Source organism: Onychostoma macrolepis, chromosome 03 (genome assembly GCF_012432095.1).
Source record: "Onychostoma macrolepis isolate SWU-2019 chromosome 03, ASM1243209v1, whole genome shotgun sequence".
NCBI classification, from domain to species: domain Eukaryota; kingdom Metazoa; phylum Chordata; class Actinopteri; order Cypriniformes; family Cyprinidae; genus Onychostoma; species Onychostoma macrolepis.
This window is the reverse complement of record NC_081157.1, coordinates 49944716-49969218: the sequence shown is the minus strand read 5'-3', so window position 1 is coordinate 49969218 and position 24503 is coordinate 49944716. Positions and strand designations below refer to the sequence as shown.

At 40.0% G+C, this 24503-nt stretch overlaps 1 protein-coding gene across 20 annotated transcripts; it reads right to left on the bottom strand.

Annotated features, from left to right (window-relative positions):
* Positions 1–34: 34 nt before the first annotated feature.
* Positions 35–24503, bottom strand: LOC131536095 (nuclear factor 7, ovary-like). Of its 20 annotated transcripts, XM_058768800.1 has the most exons (24): positions 24395–24503; positions 16308–18005; positions 16084–16179; positions 14698–14928; positions 14602–14624; positions 14409–14530; positions 12380–13920; positions 8731–8883; positions 7892–7989; positions 7739–7807; positions 7139–7352; positions 6953–7028; positions 6514–6660; positions 5709–5744; positions 5187–5511; positions 4331–4530; positions 3656–3930; positions 3267–3464; positions 3087–3169; positions 2746–2999; positions 2518–2646; positions 2035–2160; positions 1751–1862; positions 35–740 (listed from the first exon to the last, which is right to left on the bottom strand). In XM_058768800.1, the coding sequence occupies exons 2-7, from the start codon at positions 16692–16694 to the stop codon at positions 13415–13417; spliced, it is 1365 nt and encodes a 454-aa protein (XP_058624783.1). In that variant the 5' UTR covers positions 16695–18005; positions 24395–24503; the 3' UTR covers positions 35–740; positions 1751–1862; positions 2035–2160; positions 2518–2646; positions 2746–2999; positions 3087–3169; positions 3267–3464; positions 3656–3930; positions 4331–4530; positions 5187–5511; positions 5709–5744; positions 6514–6660; positions 6953–7028; positions 7139–7352; positions 7739–7807; positions 7892–7989; positions 8731–8883; positions 12380–13414. The 20 variants fall into 20 exon arrangements, with proteins under 20 accessions (XP_058624783.1, XP_058624775.1, XP_058624779.1 ...); XM_058768792.1 differs by having other exon boundaries at positions 5187–5284; positions 5362–6660; XM_058768796.1 differs by having other exon boundaries at positions 5187–5281; positions 5362–6660.

Below are 24503 nucleotides of genomic sequence, written 5' to 3'. Positions count from 1 at the left end.
CCTTAAAACATCAGAATAAATAACCTGCTAGTAAGAATGTGTAGTTTATTTTATTATTTCACATCTTTTAGTTAATGAGCATGCACAATAGATTATACAAATATCGATTCAACAAGAACAGACTATTGCTAAAATGTATTGCTTGTGGTCGCACTGAATTTATCCAAATGTTTGAAATTAAAATACTTTAAAAGAAAGTAGGCCTACTTTTAAATATTCTACAGATTCTGACAAGCTATGGAACATTACTAAAACCACTGCATAAACCCATGCATGAACAATCCATTGTGTAACAATGTAAGCTTATAAAATGGGTGTAATATATAAGACATCAGCCCATTACTTAAACATGGAATGTACTATATCTTATAGCATAGTATCAAAATATGAAAGCATGAACATAGTATGCATAATGTACACTAAAGAAGTACAAATCAAGCTTGAAAGGTAGATTTTAACAAAGTACAGAACAGCATCTCATAAAAGTGTGTGTAACAAATGTAACATGTACTTGTCTAAAAATTACACCTGGCCAAAACCATACTTGCAAGTACCAATGCACATCGTCAAGTCATTTGTGAAGGACTGGAAATCATTGTAGTGCCCTGGTAGCCGAAGAACACAGAAGCAGGTAGAGGATTTTGGGAGATCACTTTTCACAACTTCCACAGCCATATTTGCCTCCATCCGGTCCCATCCGACCCAGAACTTCAAAAGGTCTTTTAGGTCCTTGGCAGATGCTGAAATAACAGAAATTTTTTCAAAGTTATAGAAGGTCGTCAGAATGGGAACGTGATGTTGGCAACGCAGTACATTCTGTGATTTGGGGACACCGACACAACAGCAGAGACTGGGTAATAGTGGATAGAAGTTAATATTTCAATTATACAGTTAATTATACAGCGCTGTTTGATAACCGCCAGCAGAAGAACAGCGAATGCCATGAGTTGCGCACTTGAAAACAAAGCACCCTAGACAGTGACCGTGTGCTGATTCTGAACGCGTCTCTGACAAAGGAGTATAATTTAAAGGCTTGCGCACTCAACTGTTTGAAATGGTGCTTTGTGCTCGTGTGTCCTACCTCTCTCATTCGGCACAAATCCAAATATTCCATAATATTTCCATATTTGCGATGTAACTATCTGAATGCTAAACTATTATTTATTATGTAAATGATAGGCTTTGTACTTCAGTCGCGTCCCAGCGGTGACACAGAGGAGGGCGTGCTGATGTTTGGCTCACTGTATTTTATTTTGATAAAGTACCAACTGCGCTGTCAAGTTAGCAATGCTGGAACTGATGTGTGTATGTGTATGTGTGTGTGTGTGTGTGTGTGTGTGTGTGTGTGTGTGTGTGTACGCGCCCCGCTCTGGCGCGATAACTTCAACTGTTTCCTTATACCAGCAGAACCAACTTTAAACACTTATTGTCTTATTAATAATCACTGTATAAAGGTCTGCTTTTATTTGTGTACACTCACAATGAAAGCAAAACAGATTTTGTATATATAACGTAATAATATTTAGTATTTTCACATCTAGATGGAAAAAATTGTAATTTGCAGTACTGTCTGTTCAAAATAAATGGAAAGAAAATGAGCATAGTAGATTTCTTTTTTTCCCCTGTTGTACCGAAATCGTATCGAACCATGACCCCTGAACCGAGGTACGTACCGAACCGTGACATCTGTTTACCGTGCCACCCCTAATATATATATAATTTTTTTTTTTTCAGACTATGAAGTACATACCTGTCTCAATGAATTGCCTTAAATACCCTGTGATCTGTTCCTTTGTATCAGCTGAGTATTCGTCATCTTCATTGTCACTCTCTGTAGGCCAGGAAATATGGGAAAGCAGCATCTAAAAATCACAGAATGAGAGTTTATAATCAGTTATGTTGTTTTTGCCAATAAAATAAGATTTAAGTGCTTGTTTCTTCTTCCTTTTATTTTGTTTGCCAGGTGACATTCAAAATAACTGTTGTCATTCTGTAAGGGAAATGGTAGTTCTCTCAACCAGAAGGAAGCCTTACCTCAGAGGTGCATAAGTCTTCTGATTCCTTTGGAAAGAATACCACATCAGTCCTCTCAGTTAGAAGAGGCCAAACAAAAGTGTCTTTTAGCCCTCGTTTAATTTGGCGTGTTCTTCTTCCAATAACCTAAAAACATTTAATTAGAAATTACATTGAAATTTCAAAGTATATTATCAGAACACACGTACACACAAATGACCAAATAACTGCAAACTGAAAATTTACACAGTGGAAGAAACATCCAATAATCAAAATCACAAACACCAAGTTTGGCACAACATCAGTTATGACCTGCTGCCTCAAAGTAGTTTACAGTGAAATCACAAATTTAAAAATGTCGTATATATTCTTAGTGAGCCATTAGAGGCATGATTGAAATGCATCAAGTATTCAAGTAAAATCAGTTGCAAAATATTAAGGAAATGTATAGAAAAATACGGGCACTTTCCATTGTCACAGACATTAACCATAAATTTTAATTACCGCATGAGACAACAGACGTTCATAAAGCCACCTTCTATTTTCATCTGTTGGACCAGGAAGATCCCAAGACAAACAAAGTTCCAGGACCTTACTGTACTCATCCTCATTCAATGGAGACTGTCCACGGAGCTAAAAAAATAAATAAATAAAACAACAGCAACAAATCCCAAATAGTTCCAAACATCTTCAAAAGTAAACCAAGTCTTTATAAATATATACTGTACATACCAAGTTAATGGTCTCACGTATGTCAACATCTGGGCAATCTTCCAATTGCAAAGTGGCTGTATCCTGAGAACCTTGAAGCAGAACATGAACAAAAGCTCTGCTGAGCCCTGCAAGACATGGGCCGCCATGCAGAAAGCAATGGCCTAGCATTCTCCCCGCTACTAGGAAGAGATCGCTTTCAATAAGGAATTGTGACGATGAAGGCACCAAGTGGTCTGGCTCTCCCTCAAAGAGGCAAGTAACTCCAGTGTTTCCTGTTAATTCCAAATCAACATTAGGTAAATCCCATCAAACATTATTCCAAAAATGTATTTTGCAGTGCAACTATTAAAACATCATACCCAAGTTCAAACTGAAACCATATTTCAGTTTTTCAAGAACTGTAGAAAAAAAGTGCCTGGACAATCACCAACTGCAACATCCCCTAAAACAATGAAGATACAGTAATTAAAGCTATGAACATGAATAAACTATATGAGCTGCATATATTATTGCATAGTTTTATCATCTCTAGGCTGTACCTTGAAGCTGGCATTTAACAGGACATGCCCACTCCACATTTCTTTGCTTGTAAAAGTTGATTAGCTGCCGGTCCTGTTCTTCAGGACTTGATCTTATATCCATACACATGAAAAGAGGCTTCCCTGTCTCATGTAGCCGGAGAATTTCTTTTCTGTATAAGAATGCAGCTATTTTTGGGTCCAGATGAGTCTTCCAATCTGATAAATTAAGTTACATTTATTTCTATAACAATGCAAATTTAAGAGAGCTCATTTTAACCGAGGTGTCAATTCCATCTCCACTTGTTTTCCACAAATTACACACTTCTTTAGAATGTCAGCAGTACAATAATGTCAACAAATAATATTTTATTTTTCATTGTGAATTTAAAAATAATAATAATAATTACCATTATCCATGATTGAAAACTCAGCTGTGTTGTTCACTTAATGTGATTAGTTAGAAGTTGAAGTGGGTATGATACATTGCATTTCTTGCATATTGCTTTAGGCATGTCACGAAAGGCTTCAGAAGATGGTGGTAAGGGAGCAGTGTCAAGCTCATCCTGAAGAGGAGCTATGTAGAGGACTGAATTCTGTCCTATTTTAGTAGCTTTAATGAGCCTGCCTGTGTACCCACAGTCTGCAGGTGCCACTAGGGTGAGTTTACGACTTCCCCAACCTCCTGAAAGTATAAACAACAAGAGTGTTATGTAATGTTTTATTATATGTAAACAAAAACATTCATTTTCCGTTACATATAAAATTTTTGGTGTCCTAACAATATACTAAATGTGGCAATGCAGAGGGAAGGAGAAAAAAAATGTATAAACGAATCAGAGCATACTTAAACAAAAAAACGACTACGCCACCCCGTCAAGAAACGGGGAAAAGACCACAGGTTCGTAGGCCAAGTAAAACCCTGAGAGGCGTGTGAACAATGCACAAAACGCTTTATTGGATTGTTACAATAGATCATTAAAACCCCCCAATGGCATCAATGCCACGTGTCGGGCCACAATATAAAACACAAATGGTGACCATGGGTACGACGCCAAATAAGGAAACAACTCAAAAATACTCACAAAAAAACAACAAAGAAACAAACATAGGCTGGCCAAACGGCAAGGGCAGGCTAGCTGAAGTGAAGATCCGATCTATACGCTAGTGCATCACACACGCACACACGTGAAGCGTGATTCCAAGCAGCACTGCACTCCACCCGATTATACCACCACCAGTACACGAAGCCAGCCAGCCTCCCAGCCTAGGGGCCCGACAGTGCCTAGAATAGACACAAAACAAAACCCATTACATTCAATAAAACAATACAAAGACTTTGACCAAAAAGAAGCACAACCTATATGGAGAAACAGTCTCACAGTAGTATAATCACATCAAACAAACAAAGAAAATATACCACAATAAAATAACACAATATTATATTTAAATTGGGCAAAAGAAATCGACCAAAACACGCTGGCTAGAAGTCACACTGAAAGCTCACTGAAGCAGTAGCACCTCAAGGTCAGTTCTCCCAGGGCCGTAGGAAAACACCCTTCGCAGCATAGGCAGAGTCACAGATGCAAGCAGCCGAAAGCCCGACGAATCGGGCCGGTCTCAATGGGACAACTCAAGACCGCTCAGATTAGGTTTTCTTGAAGCATCAGCCAACCAGCATACGGACGATATTTAGCCGCCCAACAGAAAAACTTATCAAGAAAATAATAATAATAATAATAAACAACAGAAAAGAATACAAAACGAAAAAGAAAACAGCAACGCCGTCCTCCTTCGACACGGAGTGTAAACACTTCCGCGTTCTCCAGCGACTAACCAACACGGCGTCAGAAAAATCTCAGTGCACTAAAAGAAAAGGGCGATTGTTAAAAAAAAAGAATCACTTTTCTTATAAAAGAGAAAAGAATAGATCGCACCTACCCAAATGAATCATGGTGCCACATGAATCGCACCGTTGCTCTCAGCTCACAAGCATAGAATCTCGTGCAGGAGGACACAGTCACCGAAGAATTTCACTGCTAAAAAAAAGTGAATCAACACCGGTTAACACCACCCGACGCCAAACGAGCAGCGCGTAGTGCCAGTGAACGCATACCTGACATGTAGTGAACAACCTGCAACCCACGCACAGCATCAAGTGGCCATTCAGCACGCACCTGTACACCCGCACTCCATAAGGGCAGCCCCAGCCGTGACGCACACCAAGTGGCATAACTCCAGCCTTAAATACCCGGATTCTAATGGACTATTATGGGTGATAATCACACGTTAATGAGCCAATGTGAAAAGATTACGTCACCCACCTTGCCACATAAAGACCAGATTTACTAACAGCTTGTGCCAACGCAACCCCTCTTTTGGAGTTAAAAACTATCAGGATTTACTAAAGAGACAGAGAAAAAAATATCACTAAAAGGTGTGGACAGTTATTTTGTGGCTCACCTCATTGCATATGGATTTGAAGGAGTTTTTGTTGTTCTAAAGAACACAAGATATTTTAAGAAATGTTTACGGTACTCATTGACTTCCATAGTATTTTTTTCCCTACAATGGAAGTCAATGGGTACCGTCAGCTGTTAGTTTACCAGCTTTTTCAAAATATCTTCTTTTATGTACAGCAGAACAGAAACTCACAAAGGTTTGGAATAACACGAATCACACTAAATCACACATCATTTACTAAGGTTTGTCATCAATTTACAGGTATGTGTGCCATTTAATGCATATTTTACAGCAGACACTAATTTGCGCAGTTTAGTCAATCTGGTCCTAAAGCAGATGTCTCTGATGACATACAATTTGCATTAAACCCAAGCAAAATATTATTCTCCTTTGCTTTCTACACACACACACATATAAAGTGCTTGCATAATTATTATGCTAATTATTATGCTTATTGATATTCTGTTTATATTTTAACAATTCAAAACCACATCAATCTTAACTACTATTAATTTAATATCGCTGTGTACATGCTCAGGACCGTTCACCCAAGCTCTGGATTACAGGTAATAATGTTGTAAATGTTCAGTTTCTTGCACAAACCGATCATTTCACTTCATGACACTTCAATGCATTATCAGGAGCCACGGGTATTAATTATGTATTAATCATGTTTTTCCTGCGAGTGTTTTTTTGAATCTCAAAGTGATGGCACCATTGACTTCCATTATATGAATACTGGAGGACCACAATTACAGCTAAAAATCTTCTTTACTGTTCTACTAAAGAAAAAAAAGTCACCTACATCTTGGATGGCCTGAGGGCATGTAAATTAACAGCAAATTTTCATTTTTGGGTGAATTATTCCTTTAAGTGCAAGTGTGAGTACAGGCCAGTGGGGGAGTGGGGAGGGGAGGCAATCTTGCTCAGGCTCGGTTCAAGACAACTGTGCCTAGTTCACCAAAAAAATGAAAATTCTGTCATGCTTTATTCACCCTAAGGTTGTTCCACACCTGTCTAAATTTCTTTGTTCTGCCGACCACAAAGGAATAGTATTTAGTATTAGCCATATTATTCTTTGTTTCTACTATGGAAGTCAATGGGTGCCGTCAACTGTGTGGTTAACAACATTCTTTAAAATATCTTTTGTGCTCAACAAAAGAAAGTAACTCATACAGGTTTAGAACAACATCACTATTTACTACACATTTATACAACTTTTTACTCAAGACAGTAAATATTACCTGATGCTTTGTAAAGAAGCCAACCACCCATTACCCCACCAAGTTTAGGATATAATTCGGCGAGTTTATCACATAACTGTTAAAGACAACAGGATTAATTAATCTAGCTGCCATCACTGCTCTATATGAAGATTCACAAAAATAATATGAACAGAATGCAATAGCATATTATGTTGTGTACAGTACCTCCTGATGTGTCATATTTTCATCTAGGACCGCAGTTCTGCGTCCTAGTCCTGCTTGAGTATGTAGAAGCTGATCTGGACCACTAGGGGACCGTTCACACTGGCCCGGAAGTAGGTGAAATGTCACCTGAAATGGTTTGGGTTTAACTGGCAAAGGACCTGTGCCAGCGAATCGTCGTTTCCCCCTACGATTTGTGAATAATCCAGGAAAGGACCTATTGTAAAAGATCAGAACAGACAGAATTCACCAAGAATGGGAGGAGAACTGGCCCCCTGACTGAGCCTGGATTCTCCCAAGGTTTTTATCTCCATTCAATCACCTGATGGGAGTTTGGGTTCCTTCCCACTGTCGCCTCTGGCTTGCTTACACCTATTCAACTATATTATTTTATGAGAACTGAACTGGATGATGACATCACTGTTTTCTACAGCGCTGTTGTGTAGATGAAATGATCTAAATTAATAACTGATGAACTAAACTGAGTCAGTTCACTTAATGACAGATAGACAAACATTGCATCATTTTCCCACTGTAAAACTGCTTTAAAAACAATTTGTATTGTAAAAAGTGCTATATAAATAAAGGTGACTTTGTACTGACCTAGTCATTTCTGACTGAACTGATGGTGGTCCCTGAGTTGGAACTCTCGGTCTGACAACCTGAGATGATCTGACAAACCACAAAATAATTAAATCAAGTTCTCAAAATATATGTGCTGACATTCACTTGAAATGCTTTAAAATATTGCTATACCGGTTCATATCTTGACTGGTGGAAGGCCCATCGGCTCGCTCTTGATGCGTCAAAAGTGAGAGAAGGTGCCTTGCGGACCTTAGCACTTCGTTGTCTCCCTTGTAAGGCAATCACAACATGCATGGAAGATGAAGAGTAGATTAACAAGATACCACGGTCTCACAGTTGTCACACAACAAAAAAATGATTTTCTTACTTAGTATTTTTGTCTTGTTTCCACTCCAAATATCAAAAAAAAAAAAAAAAAAATTAAATCTGGAAGCATTTACAAGACAAGCAAAAAGTGTTCTCTTGCATTTTGGGGTAAAAAAAAAAAATTCTGCCAATGGGGTAAATAAAGTAGTTTTGTTTTCTGTTTGAATTAAAAATATTTTGCTTACCCTAAATTTCACTTAATTTGAATAATTTTTTTTTTCCTCTCCAGGAAACAAGACAAAAGCCTACTTGTTGCTTGTCTACTAAATGCTTCTTGATTTAAGAATCTTTAGCTATTTGGACTGGAAATGTTTTGCAGTGCACAATATTGATGCAGATAAAAGTCAATAGTAGAGAGGAGTCTGTTTAATTTAAGATATAATTTAAGATACACTGTCCCAATATAAATGTGTAAATTTTAATGCAAACACTGGCCACCAGCTGACATAATCAATACACTCTTGGTCGGCGTATTACATTGGTTTTCGTAATTTACGTTTATTGCGTTATATCACCTTTAACGTTACAGTGAAAGAAGCAGCTCATGTTTACATGAAGTACAGATAAATCACATATTATTATAGACAATTGGACAAGTAAACTTCGGTTTTATGTCTTAATTAATGTTTTAGGGAAATACTCACCGCTTGGTCCATCTTGGCACATGGCGCTTTGTAAAGGCCTGTTGATGTAGCCGTTGACAGCCGCTAGCACCACCTGCTGGTGAGGACGTCTAACAGCAGATGGCGATCATGGATCGGTACTCTACTGCTTTTCCTGCAGTTCCCGGATGTGTGCTGTAGAAAGATCTGTCGAATTTGAACCATGGAATTTTCGGAATGAATTTGTAAAGTGAAATAAAACGAACCGAAAAAATGCCTGGCGAATATTATTGATGGAATTATTAAATAAACGGAATATTTTGGAAATGGACTTTGTGAGGTGAATATTATTGAATTTTTAACAATGAAACAGTTTGTGAAATGTTTCCGATTGAAATATTCACTGCTTAAATATACAAGGCATAAAAATGCAAGCCCTGAAAATACAGTGCATTAAAATACAAGCACTGTTAATTGCAATGAATTTTTTTTCGATTTGTGGAATTCAGCATGCTTTTTGTTTCAAAAACTATTGTCATTATTCTGCTTCCATACGCGTTCCTCTTCAGGAACTCGAGCTGCGTCCGAAAACGCTAGAGGAACGCCTTCAGCGTAGCCGGTGTTACAATATATTCAGTTCCTGAAATACTTGGTTCCACTGGGTGGCGCGTACGTGAATATTCATCAGGATAACGCCGTGGGCGGGGCCATCCAAAACCGGACGAGTGGAACAGAAATTATTAGCGCGAGCGCCTCAGATCGCGTTTTGTTTTACGGATTATTTCAAACAGGTAGTAAAATTGAACGAAGTTAAGCTTCAACTACTCATATGATTGTTCACATTTTGTAAATTAATTGTTTCTGTAACGTGTTTCTTAGTACTCTGTTTACCTTCATCCTATATCAGAACTGATCACTATTTAGGTAGTGTTGAAATACAACTACAAAAAAAGCATATTTCTCCGAATTTCTCCAAGATTACTTGTTGACTGATGACGTTTTTTTACGAAAGTCTGAGATTAAGCGTTTTCAGTGTTTAAATAAATATTTACAAATATATTCTTGTGTTTTTATTCTGTCTCCCAATGTTGTCTGTGTCTAAAAATAGCCTTTAAATTATACGCTGATAGCTCAAGACCACACAAGAACTTGGAATCGATGTTTGCGTGCTTGAATGTTGCTCTACACTCAACTCAACATAATTTTGATACACAGCCCTCATGCTTTCTTTATCAACAGTTATCATAAATGTTAAGGTTCAGTGGCATTAACTGTTGTATTCTGTAACAATGCTTTAGAATGTTGGGCAAGTTAAGACATTTATTTCAATTGTTTTTATGTCTAACCTCTAAACAAATTATGGAGTAATCTTGGAGAAATTCGGAGAAATATGCTTTTTTTTGTAGTTGTATTTCAACACTACCTAAATAGTGATCAGTTCTGGATGAAGGTAAACAGAGTACTAAGAAACACCCCAGACAGCAAGCCAACATTGAATAAACATTGTTTTTCCATCTGAATCATCATTATGGTTGATGTTGAAATTTAGTATAATAAGCCTCATCTGAAGTGGCTGCGCTACGCCCCAGACCGAGCGGGAGGAGCTGGAAGACAGACGCAGCAGGAGTTAGCACTTTAAAAGAAAAAAAAAAGAAATAATACAATAAAAATGATTGTTTAATTTTTAAAGAATGCGTGGGGTGTCATTTGTGCTAGTCTAGGTTATAGCCTAAAGGTATAGTTTTATTTTCTATATTTTGCTAGCCCATCCTGGCTGTTGATAAAGCAGGATTATAGCCTAATAATAATGTTTTTAATATTCTATTAAAATTACAGACCTTCAGATTAAACCTGTGGTATACTAAAACACCATTGAAGTTTTGTTGATATGCTAATATCCATTGTAATCGAAATACCATTGAAATTCTGTTGATCTCTAGGTATGATTTAAACGTTGTTTCAATGATAATAGAGGGTGCAACATGATGAAGAATCAACATCAGAGTTCGACGTTGATTCAATGATTTTATCGTTGACAGCGGGATGTTGATTTAACATCGTTTCAATTACTATTTGCTATCTGGGACGTTACAGAAACAATTAATTATTTACAAAATGTGAACAATCATATGAGTAGTTGAAGCTTAACTTCGTTCAATTTTACTACCTGCTTGAAATAATCCGTAAAACAAAACGCGATCTGAGGCGCTCGCGCTAATAATTTCTGTTCCACTAGTCCGGTTTTGGATGGCCCCACCCACGGCGTTATCCTGATGAATATTCACGTAAGCACCACTCAGTGGAACCAAATATTTCAGGAACTGAATATATTGTAACACCGGCTCTGAATACAAGTGAAATCTGCCCAATGGATGGGCGAGACGTCACGGGCGAGGTGACGTAATGACCAGCTGGTATAAAAGCACACGCGGTGAAACTGGCATCAGCTTTCTGTCATTAAGCTAGGCTCTGTCTCTCTTATTTGGTGTTGTCTTTCTGAAAAAAAAAAAAGCCAGTATAAAGGCAAAGCATGAGGGCGAGAGAAAACAGTACAAGCAGTGTGTTCCTCCCTGCAAATGATATATGTGTGCAGGTGATGCACATAGCTTGTGTGTGGTTTGCCTGGGAGCGAGGCATGCAGAGGCGGCTCTCAAGGGGGCCGATTGCCCGCATTGCGAGAGCCTTCCTCTGCGTTTGCTTCGCTCCCGAAAGGCCCTTTTCTCAAGCGAGGGTTCTTTCGTCAGCGTTCCCCGCGGCACTGGCCCCGTTTCCGCTGAGGCGGAGCGGCGGCGCTCGTGGGGTTCGCAGCAGGATCTGATGGAGTGATCGGAGACCTCCCAGGAACATTCCACTGATTATATCTGGATTTGTTCAGTTTGTATTAACAAGTATTCAGTTTTTATCACATCCCTAAATGTGTGGTGGATGAAAAAAGAATTGTGAGAACTGTTTCAACATTGATCATAAACTAAACTTATAGCATGATACAAAGTTATCTAAACTCAAACCCAAGAACCACGTTCATGATAGATGGAGCCTAGATAGATAGACAGCAGGCATGAATAGTTTGGATAGTTGTAGTTGGCTTGATTAATACTAGTATCTACATGTATTGTAGCTGTGAGGCTGCTGAGTTAACTAACTAGCGCAGCTAGCTAACTCCTCCGCCCAACAGGAAGTCAGCTATTCAGGGCTGTTTAAAAAGCACATGCTCTGGAATTTGATATACTCCTCTGAGGATTTCCAAACAATTGCCACCAAACTCGGTGAACATGATCTCAAGACATTGGGGATGCTAATTTGTGAAGAGATTTTTTATATCTCGAACGGTTTGCCCGTGGCGAGGCGATTAAGTTATGGCGAGAAATGAGAAACAAGATATGCCTAATAACAGCCACATACATTGTCTGATTTTGATCAAACTTCAGTGGTTTGTTCGTTGTATGATGCCGATCTTATAGATGTGACTATTAGGAGTCAAAGTTAAAGTGCCACCACCCGGCAGAACTCTTGCTTAATTCAAATTCAATTAATGTTCAATTGCATGAAATGCAAGTGAATATATTACGTGATCAAAACTTCACTGGTTCTAGCGTGCACATTTGAGCTTACTGTATCACATCTGTATGTGCGTTGATCAGTTGTAAATAAAAGTTAAAATTAAATCTGAATTTATGAGTGATGCACTCACCTGTCGATCTCTTAATTCTCTGAAAAGATCAGGATGAGCAAGCAACAAATGCTTAAAAAGGCCGGTATACTGTGCATCCCTATGAGGAATGAATGTACACTGTTAGCCAATCATAGCAGTGGGCATTTACTTCCGAGGCTACAATCCACCACAGCTATTCAAACAGAGCGTTTTGCTGAAGGGGGATAAATGCAGGACAGAAAATAGCCTATTACTTCTAAATGATGTTTTTTAATGTAAAAATATTGATAAAATTATAAGTGGACCTCAGAGAACAGTACAAAAAAACAAAAAAAACAAAGGCAGTTCATGACCCCTTTAAGTCGAAAGTTATGCTGGGTTCACACTGCATGATTTTAGCCCTGATTTTCACTTGCTGATAGTTTTGTGGAAATTGCCAACAACTGCCCAAAATCGGAGCCAAATTGGTGCTTGTTCACGTGTGTGACAATCATGTAGTGTGTGTTATGAAAGACCCACTCAGAGTGTACTGACGCATCGCCCATGCCTGTGAGATATTTGGCATGTTATATATCTGGACCTGTTGGCAACTCAGTCTTGCAGTTTGAAATGAGTTTTGCCTGGAAATGAATTTTGACCTACAGCCAATGAGAGAGCAAGATAAGGGGCAAGGGAAAGTTCATTGATCTGTTGTGAAGCGTGGTTTAAATACAAGGCAGAGTTGCTGGCGATTCCTACTTCCTACTGAGAAGTTGTGTAATGTGTGACCCCCTGTCGCCGATCAGTCGTGTAGTATGCACACAACAGCAACTACATTTTACTCCAGACAGTCATGCAGTGTGAGAAGAGCAGCGATCGGACGACTTTTAAAATCATGCAGCTGGTACTGTTGTATAAGAGCAATATGAGAGTGTAAGTGTTGCTGTAGAGCTGGATATCAGTCATGTGGTCATCACGGGCCAATCACAGCAGTACTGTTATTCATATCAGCTGCACTCTTACTCATGTGATCTGGATTAAATATTGGAAACATGACGAAAGCAGGGAGGTCCGGACCTACAGGAGTAATATTTACTAGCTACTGAACGGTAAGATCCTCAGAGTGAAAATAGTATAACAGCAGAAGAATGGAAAGAGTGTGTGAGTGAAGGAGGTTGTGAATGTGTGTAGATGTGTGTTAGTTACAGGATCAGAGAATGACACCGTTCCTCTGTCATAGTCCAGATTCACTCTCACACGATCAAGCTGCTGTTCAACACGAAAGCCAAAGACAGGCTGCTCAGACAGGCTATACTGATCGTACCACACACTCCAGACACCAGTTTTATAGAAATCACGTCCTTTCCTTTGGTTTGATGCTGTAGTTACTCCAAGAATCCAGTCTGAACTCTCTTTGACCTCCACATCCCAGCAGTGTGTTCCTGAGTTAAAACCCTCTGAACCCAGAACACAGGGATACGAGTCAAATCTCTCTGGATTATCAGGAAGAGGTAGTTTGTTCCAGTTCCATCTCACACTGGTCAGATCATCAGACGGGACGAGATGTGGATGTGCCGTGTTTGGATCCAGAATCACAGGAGCTGATGAGACACAATCAACACAGATTATTATCAATCTATTGATCAAATACATCAGACATTTTTCTGTTATCATATTTACATGCCCTGAGACTGATGCTCAATCAGACCAAAACATTAGGACTTTTCACACTAATTTAGAAGAGGGGTTAGCACCAGTTTTTACCCGGTGTTATAAAATCCTGCTCCGGAGCAGAGTTAGCACCACTTTTGTGGTGCCAATCACATGCCTTATATGCTTTGGACAGTTACAGAAACACTGCGCACTGTATAAACACTCGACCATTTTAAGAGACATTTCGATCACAAAAATCATTGAGTGCACTGGATCGATCGTTCCCTAAAAAAATCCCACAAAAAACTAGGGAGCAATGATGCTCACTATGTTCCCTTAACAGAAACTTCCATTGCATTTTATGAAGTGCAAAATATAAAATGCATGGGTCAACTAATTCAAGACTGACATTTAGATCTTCTGCAGTCAGACTCACTGTTCTGGACGATGTCCTGCATCTTCTTCCAGACTCTGAAGGGCAGGTTGCCCAGGTAACGTGGCACATGAATCAAAGCTCCAGAAGGCGTCTGTGGGTCTGGCTGTGATGAGATCTGGACTCTGGAAGAACATTCAGGATCAGAACCTCAGTGGCTTTGGATCAGAAGCAGAGACACCAGTATATCACTCACCTTTCCATTGAGACTGGAAACTCCTGCAGAACAAACACACCATTGATCATCAACAACTCAATCAATCATCAATCAATCAATGATCTGAAATCAGACCTTCAGAAAGCGGACATCACTGGCTTTCATCATCTCCTCCGTGTCTTTGATTGTGTGTGAAAGAGCTGATATGTGTCTGTTCATCTCCTCCAGCTTCTCCTTCATCATCTGCTTCTTCTGCTCCTCTTCCTCCCTCAGTGCAGTGATTGTAGCTTCTTCTTCATCTCTGAGAAACTGATGAAGCTTCTCAAACTGCTGTTTAATCTGACGCTCTGTGTGCTCAGCTTGAGACTGAAATCAAACAACATTCACTTCAATCATCTCAAAGATGCACGATTCTGGAGCAGCATGAAGAGTGAGTGGGTAAATATAGTTTAGTTAACTACTTTAGCTTTCTGAAGAACTAGTACTGTAGCAGTAGATGTTCTGTGTCTGTAGGAGGCAAATACACATAAATATCATCGGACTCTCTTCACAAAACACCAGTTTTACAGCTAAGATACATTTATATGTGTATCTTTACATGTATGTGTGTATACAGTAATATTTTAAAATATTATACAATTTGAAAGAATTGCTCTCATGCTAAAGCTCCATTATTTAATATTTAATATTTCATGTATTTTATTCAGGATAATGATTTATTTTGCTTTATTTTATTATCATTTATATGTGGTATCATGTATAATTACTTAACTTTTAAGAGACATCAATCAGTAAATTATATTTGTGTTCTATGAATATTAGACCTAAAATATATGTAGCAAGAAGGCATAAGTGGGTTGGATAGAAACTTCCAGTCCAACAATAGTTGATAGTAGTTTCTTGAGTTATTTGTATTTTGATATTACTTCTCTGCAGTCCTCCATCTCTCTCCTCGTCTCCCAAGACTGCCACTTAATACTCAACCTGACCAAGACTGGATCCAGCAGTATAACTCACGCATGACCGACAAGGAGATTGCAGCATTGAAGGCTAAGGTTTCTCTCTTCCTTTCATGGGCCCTATCAGATCCCACACATAGCAACCATGTCTGAATGAAAATATGTGGATTTCATATTAAACAGATTTACGGACTGCTGGTGATTTTAACATTATTAGTCTTTCAGTTTTTCTGTGGAAAGACTAATAATGAGGTTCAAGATTAAAAACTCACTACAAGTTAGTTACAAATGTAAAATATTTTCTGTGAAAGGTGAGCACTAACCAATGAGATTGCTGCTTATACATTAGTCCCACCCACTGTCAAAGCAACCGGCACTCAGGGACTTTGTTTATATGAACCGATACCATTCCCAGAATAAAAAGATTTTAAATGCATGTGTCTGACAGTTGATTTCATAAAATTCAAGGAGTAAACTCTTATTCAGGTCAATACAGGAGCATGCACTTTTCAGACAAAACAATGCATCTGTTCTAATCAAATGTATGAATATCAATCCTCACGTTGATGTGTTGAAGTGTTTTCTCAAACTCTCCTTTAATGTTTTCTTTGTGTTGACGTTTCTCCAGTAAGGACTTCAGTGCTGTATTGAGCTCCTCCTAGAATTTAAAGTGAAAATCTATAAGACACCAGAGATTTCTGTAATATGTTCACATTATATCAGCAAAATGGTAGTAAGAAATGTATTTATGCCCAGCTTTAATCATCAAATATAAATCTGTCTTACCTTATGTGTTGAAACCACTTCACTGATGGGTCTGAAGTTATGATTGTCGTGTTGCTGTGAAGTAAAGCACACTAAACACGCAGGCTGTTTTTCCTCCAGACAGAAGAGTTTGAGTTTCTCTCTGTGTAAACTGCAGAACTCCTCAGATGAACGTCTCTCATTTCTCTTCTTCAGGAACGACTCACACAAATTTTTTAAAGCAAGATTAACTGGAGGTTGATGTCTTGAAGTTCTCCTGCAGACGGGACACTCCTGAGTTTGTTTGGTTCTCCAGAACTGTTGAAGACACTCTTTACAGAAACTGTGACTACACGATAGAATAACAGGAGTCTTGAAGATTTCATGACATACAGGACAAATATAATCATATTTAGCTGATGAAGCCATCGTCACTGTTTGAGCTCCAGCAGTATTAACTTTACTTTCACTTTCTGAATGATTCTTTCAAAAATGAATCCCAAAGAAACTGCTCAAAAACCCTTCTTGAAAGCATCTTTCTTCATTCGTCACAGATCACTGATTCTTGTTAGCTTTTGTCGAGACATCGAGAGCCAGTCTGACAGAAGAGAGAAACGAATCAGTCTCTTCCTGCTGAGTGTTGTAAGAGGGCGGAGCTTCTGGTCACGTGTGTGTTCAAACTAGTGATGGGAAGTTCGGATCATTTTACTGACTCGGACCTTTGAGTCTCGTTCAGCAAAATGAACGAATCTTTTTTCGAGTCATTTCGTTCATTTTAGCAAAATATAATTAAAATGTTACGTGTTACTTCCCTAACACATCTACTACTTATGCAAACGTTGATCACACTACAAACAATACAAACTATAATGCTATAAGAAACAGAAAATATTAATTCATCGTTTACCTGGGTCTTGATTAGCTCACCTCACCTCTTATCTGACAAGTCTTCAGGTGTGTTCGACTTCATGCGGCGCCATGAAAACCGACCGGCGGCTGACTTGAAGAAGTGCATGCCGGTTAGAAAATTTGTCCGACTTGAACCGGCGCAGACGCCACGTCACTGTCACGTGTGGCATCAAAGTACCGCGAGAGTTATATACGAATTACTACTTTTATTTAATAAGGATGGATAAAAATAAGGACATTTATAATGTTACAAAATATTTCTATTTCAGATAAATGCTGTTTTGAACTTTCTATTCATCAAGGAAACCTGAAAAAATTTGACTCAAAATAATAATAATAATAATAGTTTTTTTGAGCAGCAAATCAGAATATTAGAATGATTTCTGAAGGATCATGTGGCACTGAAGACTGGAGTAATGATGTTAAAAATTCAGCTTTGATGATAGGAATAAATTAAATTTTTAAAGTATATTGAAATAGAAAACATTTATTTGAAATAGTAAAAAATATTTCAAAATTGTACTGTTTTGCTGTACTTTGGATCAAATAAATGCAGGCTTGTTGAGCAGAAGAGGCTTCTTTAAAAGCATTAAAAATCTTACTGTTCAAAAACTTTTGACTGGTAGTGTTAATAAAATTCAAATAATACATTAAAAATGAGTTTGTGTTGTGTTAAATTTCAGTAATTTTGACAGTCAAAGTTGACAAGCTCTCCGATGAGAAACAGCAGGATGGGATTCAGGCAGATCCTTTTTCTTTGCACCCTCTTTCCAGAATTCCAGCTGACCTGTGACTTTCAATGCATTTGGTGCCACAAAGATCTGAATGAACCTGCAAGCACAAGAAAAAAAAAAAACATATTATTTTTCAAAGCATTGTTTACAGAATTTGCCTCAACTGTCAAACTTGGTGCTGTATGCACTTTGATGTTAATAAAACCTTATATACTAATCTGAACGCACCTACAAAGGAAGGTACATAATTAGTTGATAATCCATCACATTCAAATTATTAAAGCTCCATTTTTTACAATGCATTCTCAATCAGTAGAGCAAAGTGCTAGAATGCTGAATTAATGGGTGTGATTCCAGGGGCGGTTCTAGGGTGAGTAGATATCCGGGGCTTAGCCCAGAGACATTAATTTATGTATCAGAATACACGGGATACAAGTCAAATAAAACAGGCTTTGCTGAAAAGTTACATTGGCTAAGTTTTTTTTGAAACGACAACTGTAATTAATTATAATTTGCACTTACAAATTGCATAAATAATATTATGAAATTAATGTTTTAAATATAAACACAAAAATATGTAATAATAGAAAAAAAAATAGAATGATACTTTTAAAAATGAGACTAAAATTACCAGTAGGTGGCACCACTGTCTTAATGACTGAGCCATTGAGTCATTTATTCAATCCATTCATTAAAAACTGCTGATTCTTTCAGGAACTAAGAAACTGTTTTTATGAATGGATCAGTGAATCACTGATTCAAGGCATTCAAAAAAGGTAAATTCTTTCAGTAATGAAACACTGTTGTGTACAGAGATGCACAACATGGCTTTGTTTAGAACCGTTTTTGCGAAAAGACAATATTTTCTTTACGATTTAAATCACTTAATATTAACTTCTTGTTTATTGAATTTTGTTGCCCTGACACTTAGTAAAGTCTGCCACAGACCATGCTAAATGCTAACCAATCTGTTCATATAATCTAGTCATTTCTAAATGTGTGTGTGCGTGTGTGTGTGTGTGTCCTAGAAAATCTCAATCTTGATGCGCACACACCCCTAGCGCCGCCCCTGTTTGATTCCCAGGGAATGAATAACTTAATAAAATGTGTAGGGGAGCGCAGGGCACAAACTAACACGGGCTAAGTTGTAACACACATGGTTTAAATATTTCCACACATGCTAGCATAACCAAATTTACAGTATTTACTAGCTGCCATATCAACAGTATATAGAGAATAAAGTGCACCAAAATTAAAAAATCTTTTGAAGATGTCGCTGAATATTTATTCTACCAAAGCAGAAGTACATTCTACATTTCTTAAACTATGCTATTCTATGACATTAGCGATGCAATTTACGTTAATGAGTTTCAATGAGAAGCCACAAGAAGCAGGTTAATAAAGCCTGAGAATCGATGTTTAATGTTCAGAAATTGTTATTTCAAGAAATGTAAAGCATGTTGGCTCGTTTATGTGTCTCGTGTCCTGTGTCCTATGACAGCTGTGTGTGGAGGGAGGGAGTGTATCATTTCTGAATTTCTGAATGTGTTTCTTCATTTGCGCACTCTGTTTTGAACTACACTGTATATGTAGTTGTGTGTTGCGATCAGGGCCGTCCCAAGCATGGTTGCAATGTGTTCATTGTCAAACTCCAAAATTAGATTACTTTTAATTCTAAAAAACGCCATTATTTTATTTGAAAAAGTTAATGATTTTATTTTACTGACAAAATATTTTAGTTTGTCTTGTATATTTTTTCATTAGATCCGATAATATTTTAAGCTGTTATATGGTTATGTTACAACGTGCCCCTCACATGTTACAATGTACCCCACCTACGGGGCATGTTGTCACTTCCATTCTTTTGAAATAAATAACCAAAAACATATACACCTGTAATTATGAAACAACGCAACATATTTGTACTAGACAAGTGTGAAATTAAAGTATAAAAAAATTATACTCTGAACCCCACATGGATTTACACATGCTAAGAAAGTCAGGTTGTTAGGTTGTGTCCCGTGCTCCCCTACATTAAATACAATATAACTTGTGTAACATATTCAGCCAGACACAGAGGTAAGTAATAGTACATAAATGTTTATTGAACAGGATGTGGATTACGGAGCTGTGCAGGGGAGACTTGAGGTGAGTGGCTGACTTCTGAGGTTAGCACCGAAGATGGGTATGATTGTTAATGTGAATATCCTGTTGTCCACAGATACGAAGGGTAGATGAGACGGGGGAATCTTCAGAAGCATGCTGACCACGGAGACAGACGATCTGGCGGGAGAGGCGAACACAAGGAGCAGAAACAGGAGGTAAGGCACAATGGGTAAGTATAGTAAGGTTTATACTCAGTGAGATGGTCGCAGGAGTAGAGTCCATGTCGTGTGTACGAGATCGGACAGAGAATGAACTGTGGCGTGTGCTTTTATGCTGAGTAAGATGACAGTGGTGATGAGGTGCAGGTGAGCATGATTAGAAATCAGGTGATGCGAATCATTGTGATTGAAGGGGGGTGGGGGGGGGGGGGGGCTGGATGACCTGTGACAGTACCCCTCTCCACGGCCTGCTCCTGAGGGCCAACCCCGGCGTCGTGGTGGTCTACCCCGGCCCCGGGTGCTGGACGATCGGGGTGAGCCGAGTGGAATTCCTCAAGGAGTGTTGGATCCAGAATGTCAACTCTGGGAACCCAAGAGCGTTCCTCAGAACCATACCCCTCCCAGTCAACAAGGTATTCTAATTTACCACCACTGCCTGCTGCAGCTCATGGTGTGCTGCATCCCAGACTCCCTCGCTCTCTCGGAACCAGTAATCGATCATGGGGACGTCAGATGGTTCCCCTGACCAGGGAAACAGGAGAGGCTGGAAACCGAGTATGCACTGGAAGGGAGTGAGTCCAGTCGAGCTCTGACGCAGGGAATTCTGGGCGTACTCGGCCCAGCCAAGGAACTGGTTCCAAGAGTTCTGGCGGTCATAGCAGAAGGTTCTCAGGAAGCTTCCTGAATCTTACGCTTGGTCTGCCCATTCGATTGCGGGTGGTAACCAGAGGAGAGGCTTACGGTCACACCTAGGAGTGAGAAGAAGGCTGTCCAGACTCGGAAGATGAATTGTGGACCTCTGTCCGATACAATATCTTCTGGGATGCCATAATAATGAAAAACTTGATTGAAAAGAAGTTCTGCTGTCTGAAGTGCCATGGGAAGGCCTGCGAGGGGTATGAGGTGACTAAACTTGGAGAAACGGTCTATGATGACTAAGATACATGTATTACCATTAGAGGCAGGCAGATCCGTGATGAAATCCACCACTAGGTGCGACCAAGGACGGTGAGGTATGGGTAATGGGAAAAGTTTGCCAGCAGGGAGGTGACGGGAACTTTTGGAGATGGTGCAGTTGGGGCAGCCTTGCACAAACCTTCTCACGTCCCTGGCCATATTGGGCCACCAGAAGCAGTCTCGTAGCAGCGAGAGAGTGGCGTTGGCCCCTGGGTGGCCAGTACCAAGGGAAGTGTGAGTGGAATGGATGAGAGGAGTGCGTTGAGTTTTAGGAACGTATTGGTGATCGGGTGGACAGCCCGGCGGATTGGCTGGTGGAGTGGTAGAGGCAACTAGTGGAGAGGTCCACTGGATGGGACTGATGATGATCTCGGCTGGCAGTATCCTTTCTGGTTCCTCCGGGCTCTCCTCAGGAGTATGAATACAGGACAGGGCATCGGCCTTAACATTTCTTGGGCCTGGACGATAGGAAATCTTAAATTGGAAACGGGTAAAAAACAGAGCCCACCTGGCTTGACGCGGGTTTAACCATTTGGCCTCGCGGAGATACTGCAGGTTTTTGTGGTCCGTCAATACCAGAAAGGGGTGTGCTGCCCCCTCCAGCCAGTGCCTCCATTCCTCTAAGGCAAGTTTGATGGCTAGGAGTTCTCGATTGCCGAAGTCGTAGTTCCTCTCCGCCGTGCTGAGTTTACGGGAAAAGTAGGCGCATGGATGGAGTTTGGGAGGCGTCCCCTGCTGCTGAGACAGTACTGCTCCGACACCTGTTGTGGAGGCATCCACTTCCACGACGAACGGTAATCTTGGATTGGAGTGAACAAGGAGTGGTGCGCTGGTGAAGGCGTGTTTGAGCTTGTTAAAGCTTCCATAGCATTAGGGTTCCAAGATAGAGATTTAGCTTTACCTTTAAGTAAGTCAGTGAGGGGACTGGTGATTGTGCTGTAATTGGAGATGAACCGGCATTAGAAATTGGAGAATCCTAGGAATCTTTGGAGTTCCTTGATACTGGAGGGAAGGGGCCAGAAAGTGATTGCCTCCACCTTCCCCTTGTCCATGCGAATGCCACCACTGTTAATGACATACCCGAGGAAGTGGACTATGGACTGGTGGAAGGTGCATTTCTCGGCCTTGAGGTATAGGTGGAATTCCCTCAAACGTTGGAGGACCTCCGCAACGTGTTGGCGATGTTCGGCCAAGCTCCGGGAGTAAATGAGGATGTTGTCAATGTAGACGATGACGAACCGAGGGAGGAACTCCCGGAGCACCTCATGCATAAAGCCTTGGAAGACTGAAATAGCATTGACTAGCCCGGACGGCATTACCCGGTACTCATAGTGGCCGGTGGGGGACACAAAAGCCGTCTTCCATTCATCCCCTTCACGGATGCGGATAAGGTTATAGGCGCTGCGGAGGTCCAACTTGGTGAAGATGGTGGCACCGCGCAGTTGTTCCAAGGCTGTTGGGACAAGGGGAAGAGGGTGCCGGAACTTGACAGTGATCTCGTTGAGTTTCCGGTAGTCGATACAGGGCCTCAGGCCTCCGTCCTTCTTTTCAACTTGGTAATGGGAGGACGTATGGTACTCACCAAAGCCCGAGGAGGACGAAGGCGGCACTCCAGGATCATGTGCCCACTCGCACCACAGTACAGACACAACCCATTGGAAAGTCGTCTCTGTCTCTCCACGGGTGATAGGCGGTTGAAGTCCGTTTGCATAGGTCCTGGAGGGTCGCTAGTCTCTGGTTGGCAAGTAGGAGGAGTGGCAATTGCTACTGAGGAGTATGCGATTAGAACAGCGGGTGGCCAATTGAATAAACTTTTCAAGACCATATGTGTTATTAAGCTCCTGTCGGAAAGCCGTCAGCAGGGACGGCTCATTCCAGCCGCTGGCAGCCGCCAGGGTTCTGAACTTGAGAGAATATTGATGAATAGGCATCGAGCCCTGTCGCAGTCGATACAGTTGCTCACCTACGGAAGAATCCCCCGGCGAGCTACTGAATACTTCCCGAAAGTGGGCTAGGAAGTTGGAGAAAGTCTGGGTGACGGGACCTGCCTGATTCAGGATTGTCTCTGCCCACTGGAGTGCGGGCCTGTCGGAGAGGTAATCACAAAGGCGATCTTAGACTGGTCAGTGGGAAACATATGTGGATGTAGATCAATGGTGAGGGTACATTGCAAAAGAAAGCCATTGCACTCCTCCGCCGAACCAGAGAAGGGTGCTGGTCGGGTCATGGGACTGGCAAAAACGATTGGAGAAGGAGTGCTAGTCTTTGTGATGGTAGGTGGAGGTGCAGGAGCTGGAGGTACTGGAGGTGAAGGTGGATGGAGTAATATCCTCTTCATTGAATGCAGAAGTCCGAATGTGCGAATATAAAACCAACTTTACCCAAGTCTAACTGTAAACCTACCAATACTAGGGGGGTAATAATCTGGCAGGGGTCAGAATTCGGCACAACACCAGCTGGGTTTGTTCTAATGGCACAAATAATCTCAAGCATTACGGGGTTTTAAATGATTCTTTTAAATGATGCTATTCGTGGTTTAACTCTCTTAATAACTCTTTTTAACATCAATAAAGTCCCGCACTTTATTCTCATTCCTGCATGTTCCTTTCAAACCCGAAACCTAAACGTTAGACGCAAGTGCTGAGAACAAAACAATAACAACAAAACAAACAAAAAAAGCTACAACCAGAATAAACTGTTTTTCCATATGGACAAACACAACCATTTAAAATAAAGGAAAGATGTAGAAAGGCAGACCTCTCAGAAAACGTACAAATAAAGATAATTTTAGATGTTTAATAACTGATCGCTAGACGAGAGCCTAATGAACTCATTTTTGTGAATTCGACCAGCATTGACAGTGTTACCTGGTTGTGCCTGTAGCCCGTGTTAGTTTAGTTTGCTGTATTAATCGTGTGGATTCAGACTAATCTCCAGGATTGCTGTGTGTCAGAATCAAACTCACTAAACTCTGCGGCCTACAGAAGCACGCTCGTGTTTTCCGTTTAACTGTTTATTTCCTCCTCTGGTAGCCTACATTTCCGTAAATTAATCTCAACTAAAAGCATAATCTCTAGAGCTCGATATCATTATAATCCTGAAGATGAACTTGTGCAGCTTCATCCACTTCTACATGCGTCACAACTCCATTAATGCTGTTAATGTTTAAATATACAATAATACGAATGTATATCAATAAACTTACATTAATGTGATGGTTATGTTAGTTTTTAAGTCTTATTTCTTTTATTCCTGTCGAGTTTGCTTTCGTTATCAACACAAGGGAGTCTCCCAGTGAAGAATTCTTCTTCTTC

Excerpts from the sequence above, each read along its gene's own strand:
- LOC131536095 (XM_058768790.1), bottom strand. The coding sequence starts at position 16,694 with ATGGCTTCATCAGCTAAATATGATTATATTTGTCCTGTATGTCATGAA. Across the intron at positions 16,180-16,307 it reads AAGTGGTTTCAACACATAAG|GAGGAGCTCAATACAGCACT; the intron begins GTAAGACAGATT and ends TTTAAATTCTAG. Across the intron at positions 14,929-16,083 it reads AAACACTTCAACACATCAAC|TCTCAAGCTGAGCACACAGA; the intron begins GTGAGGATTGAT and ends GTTTGATTTCAG.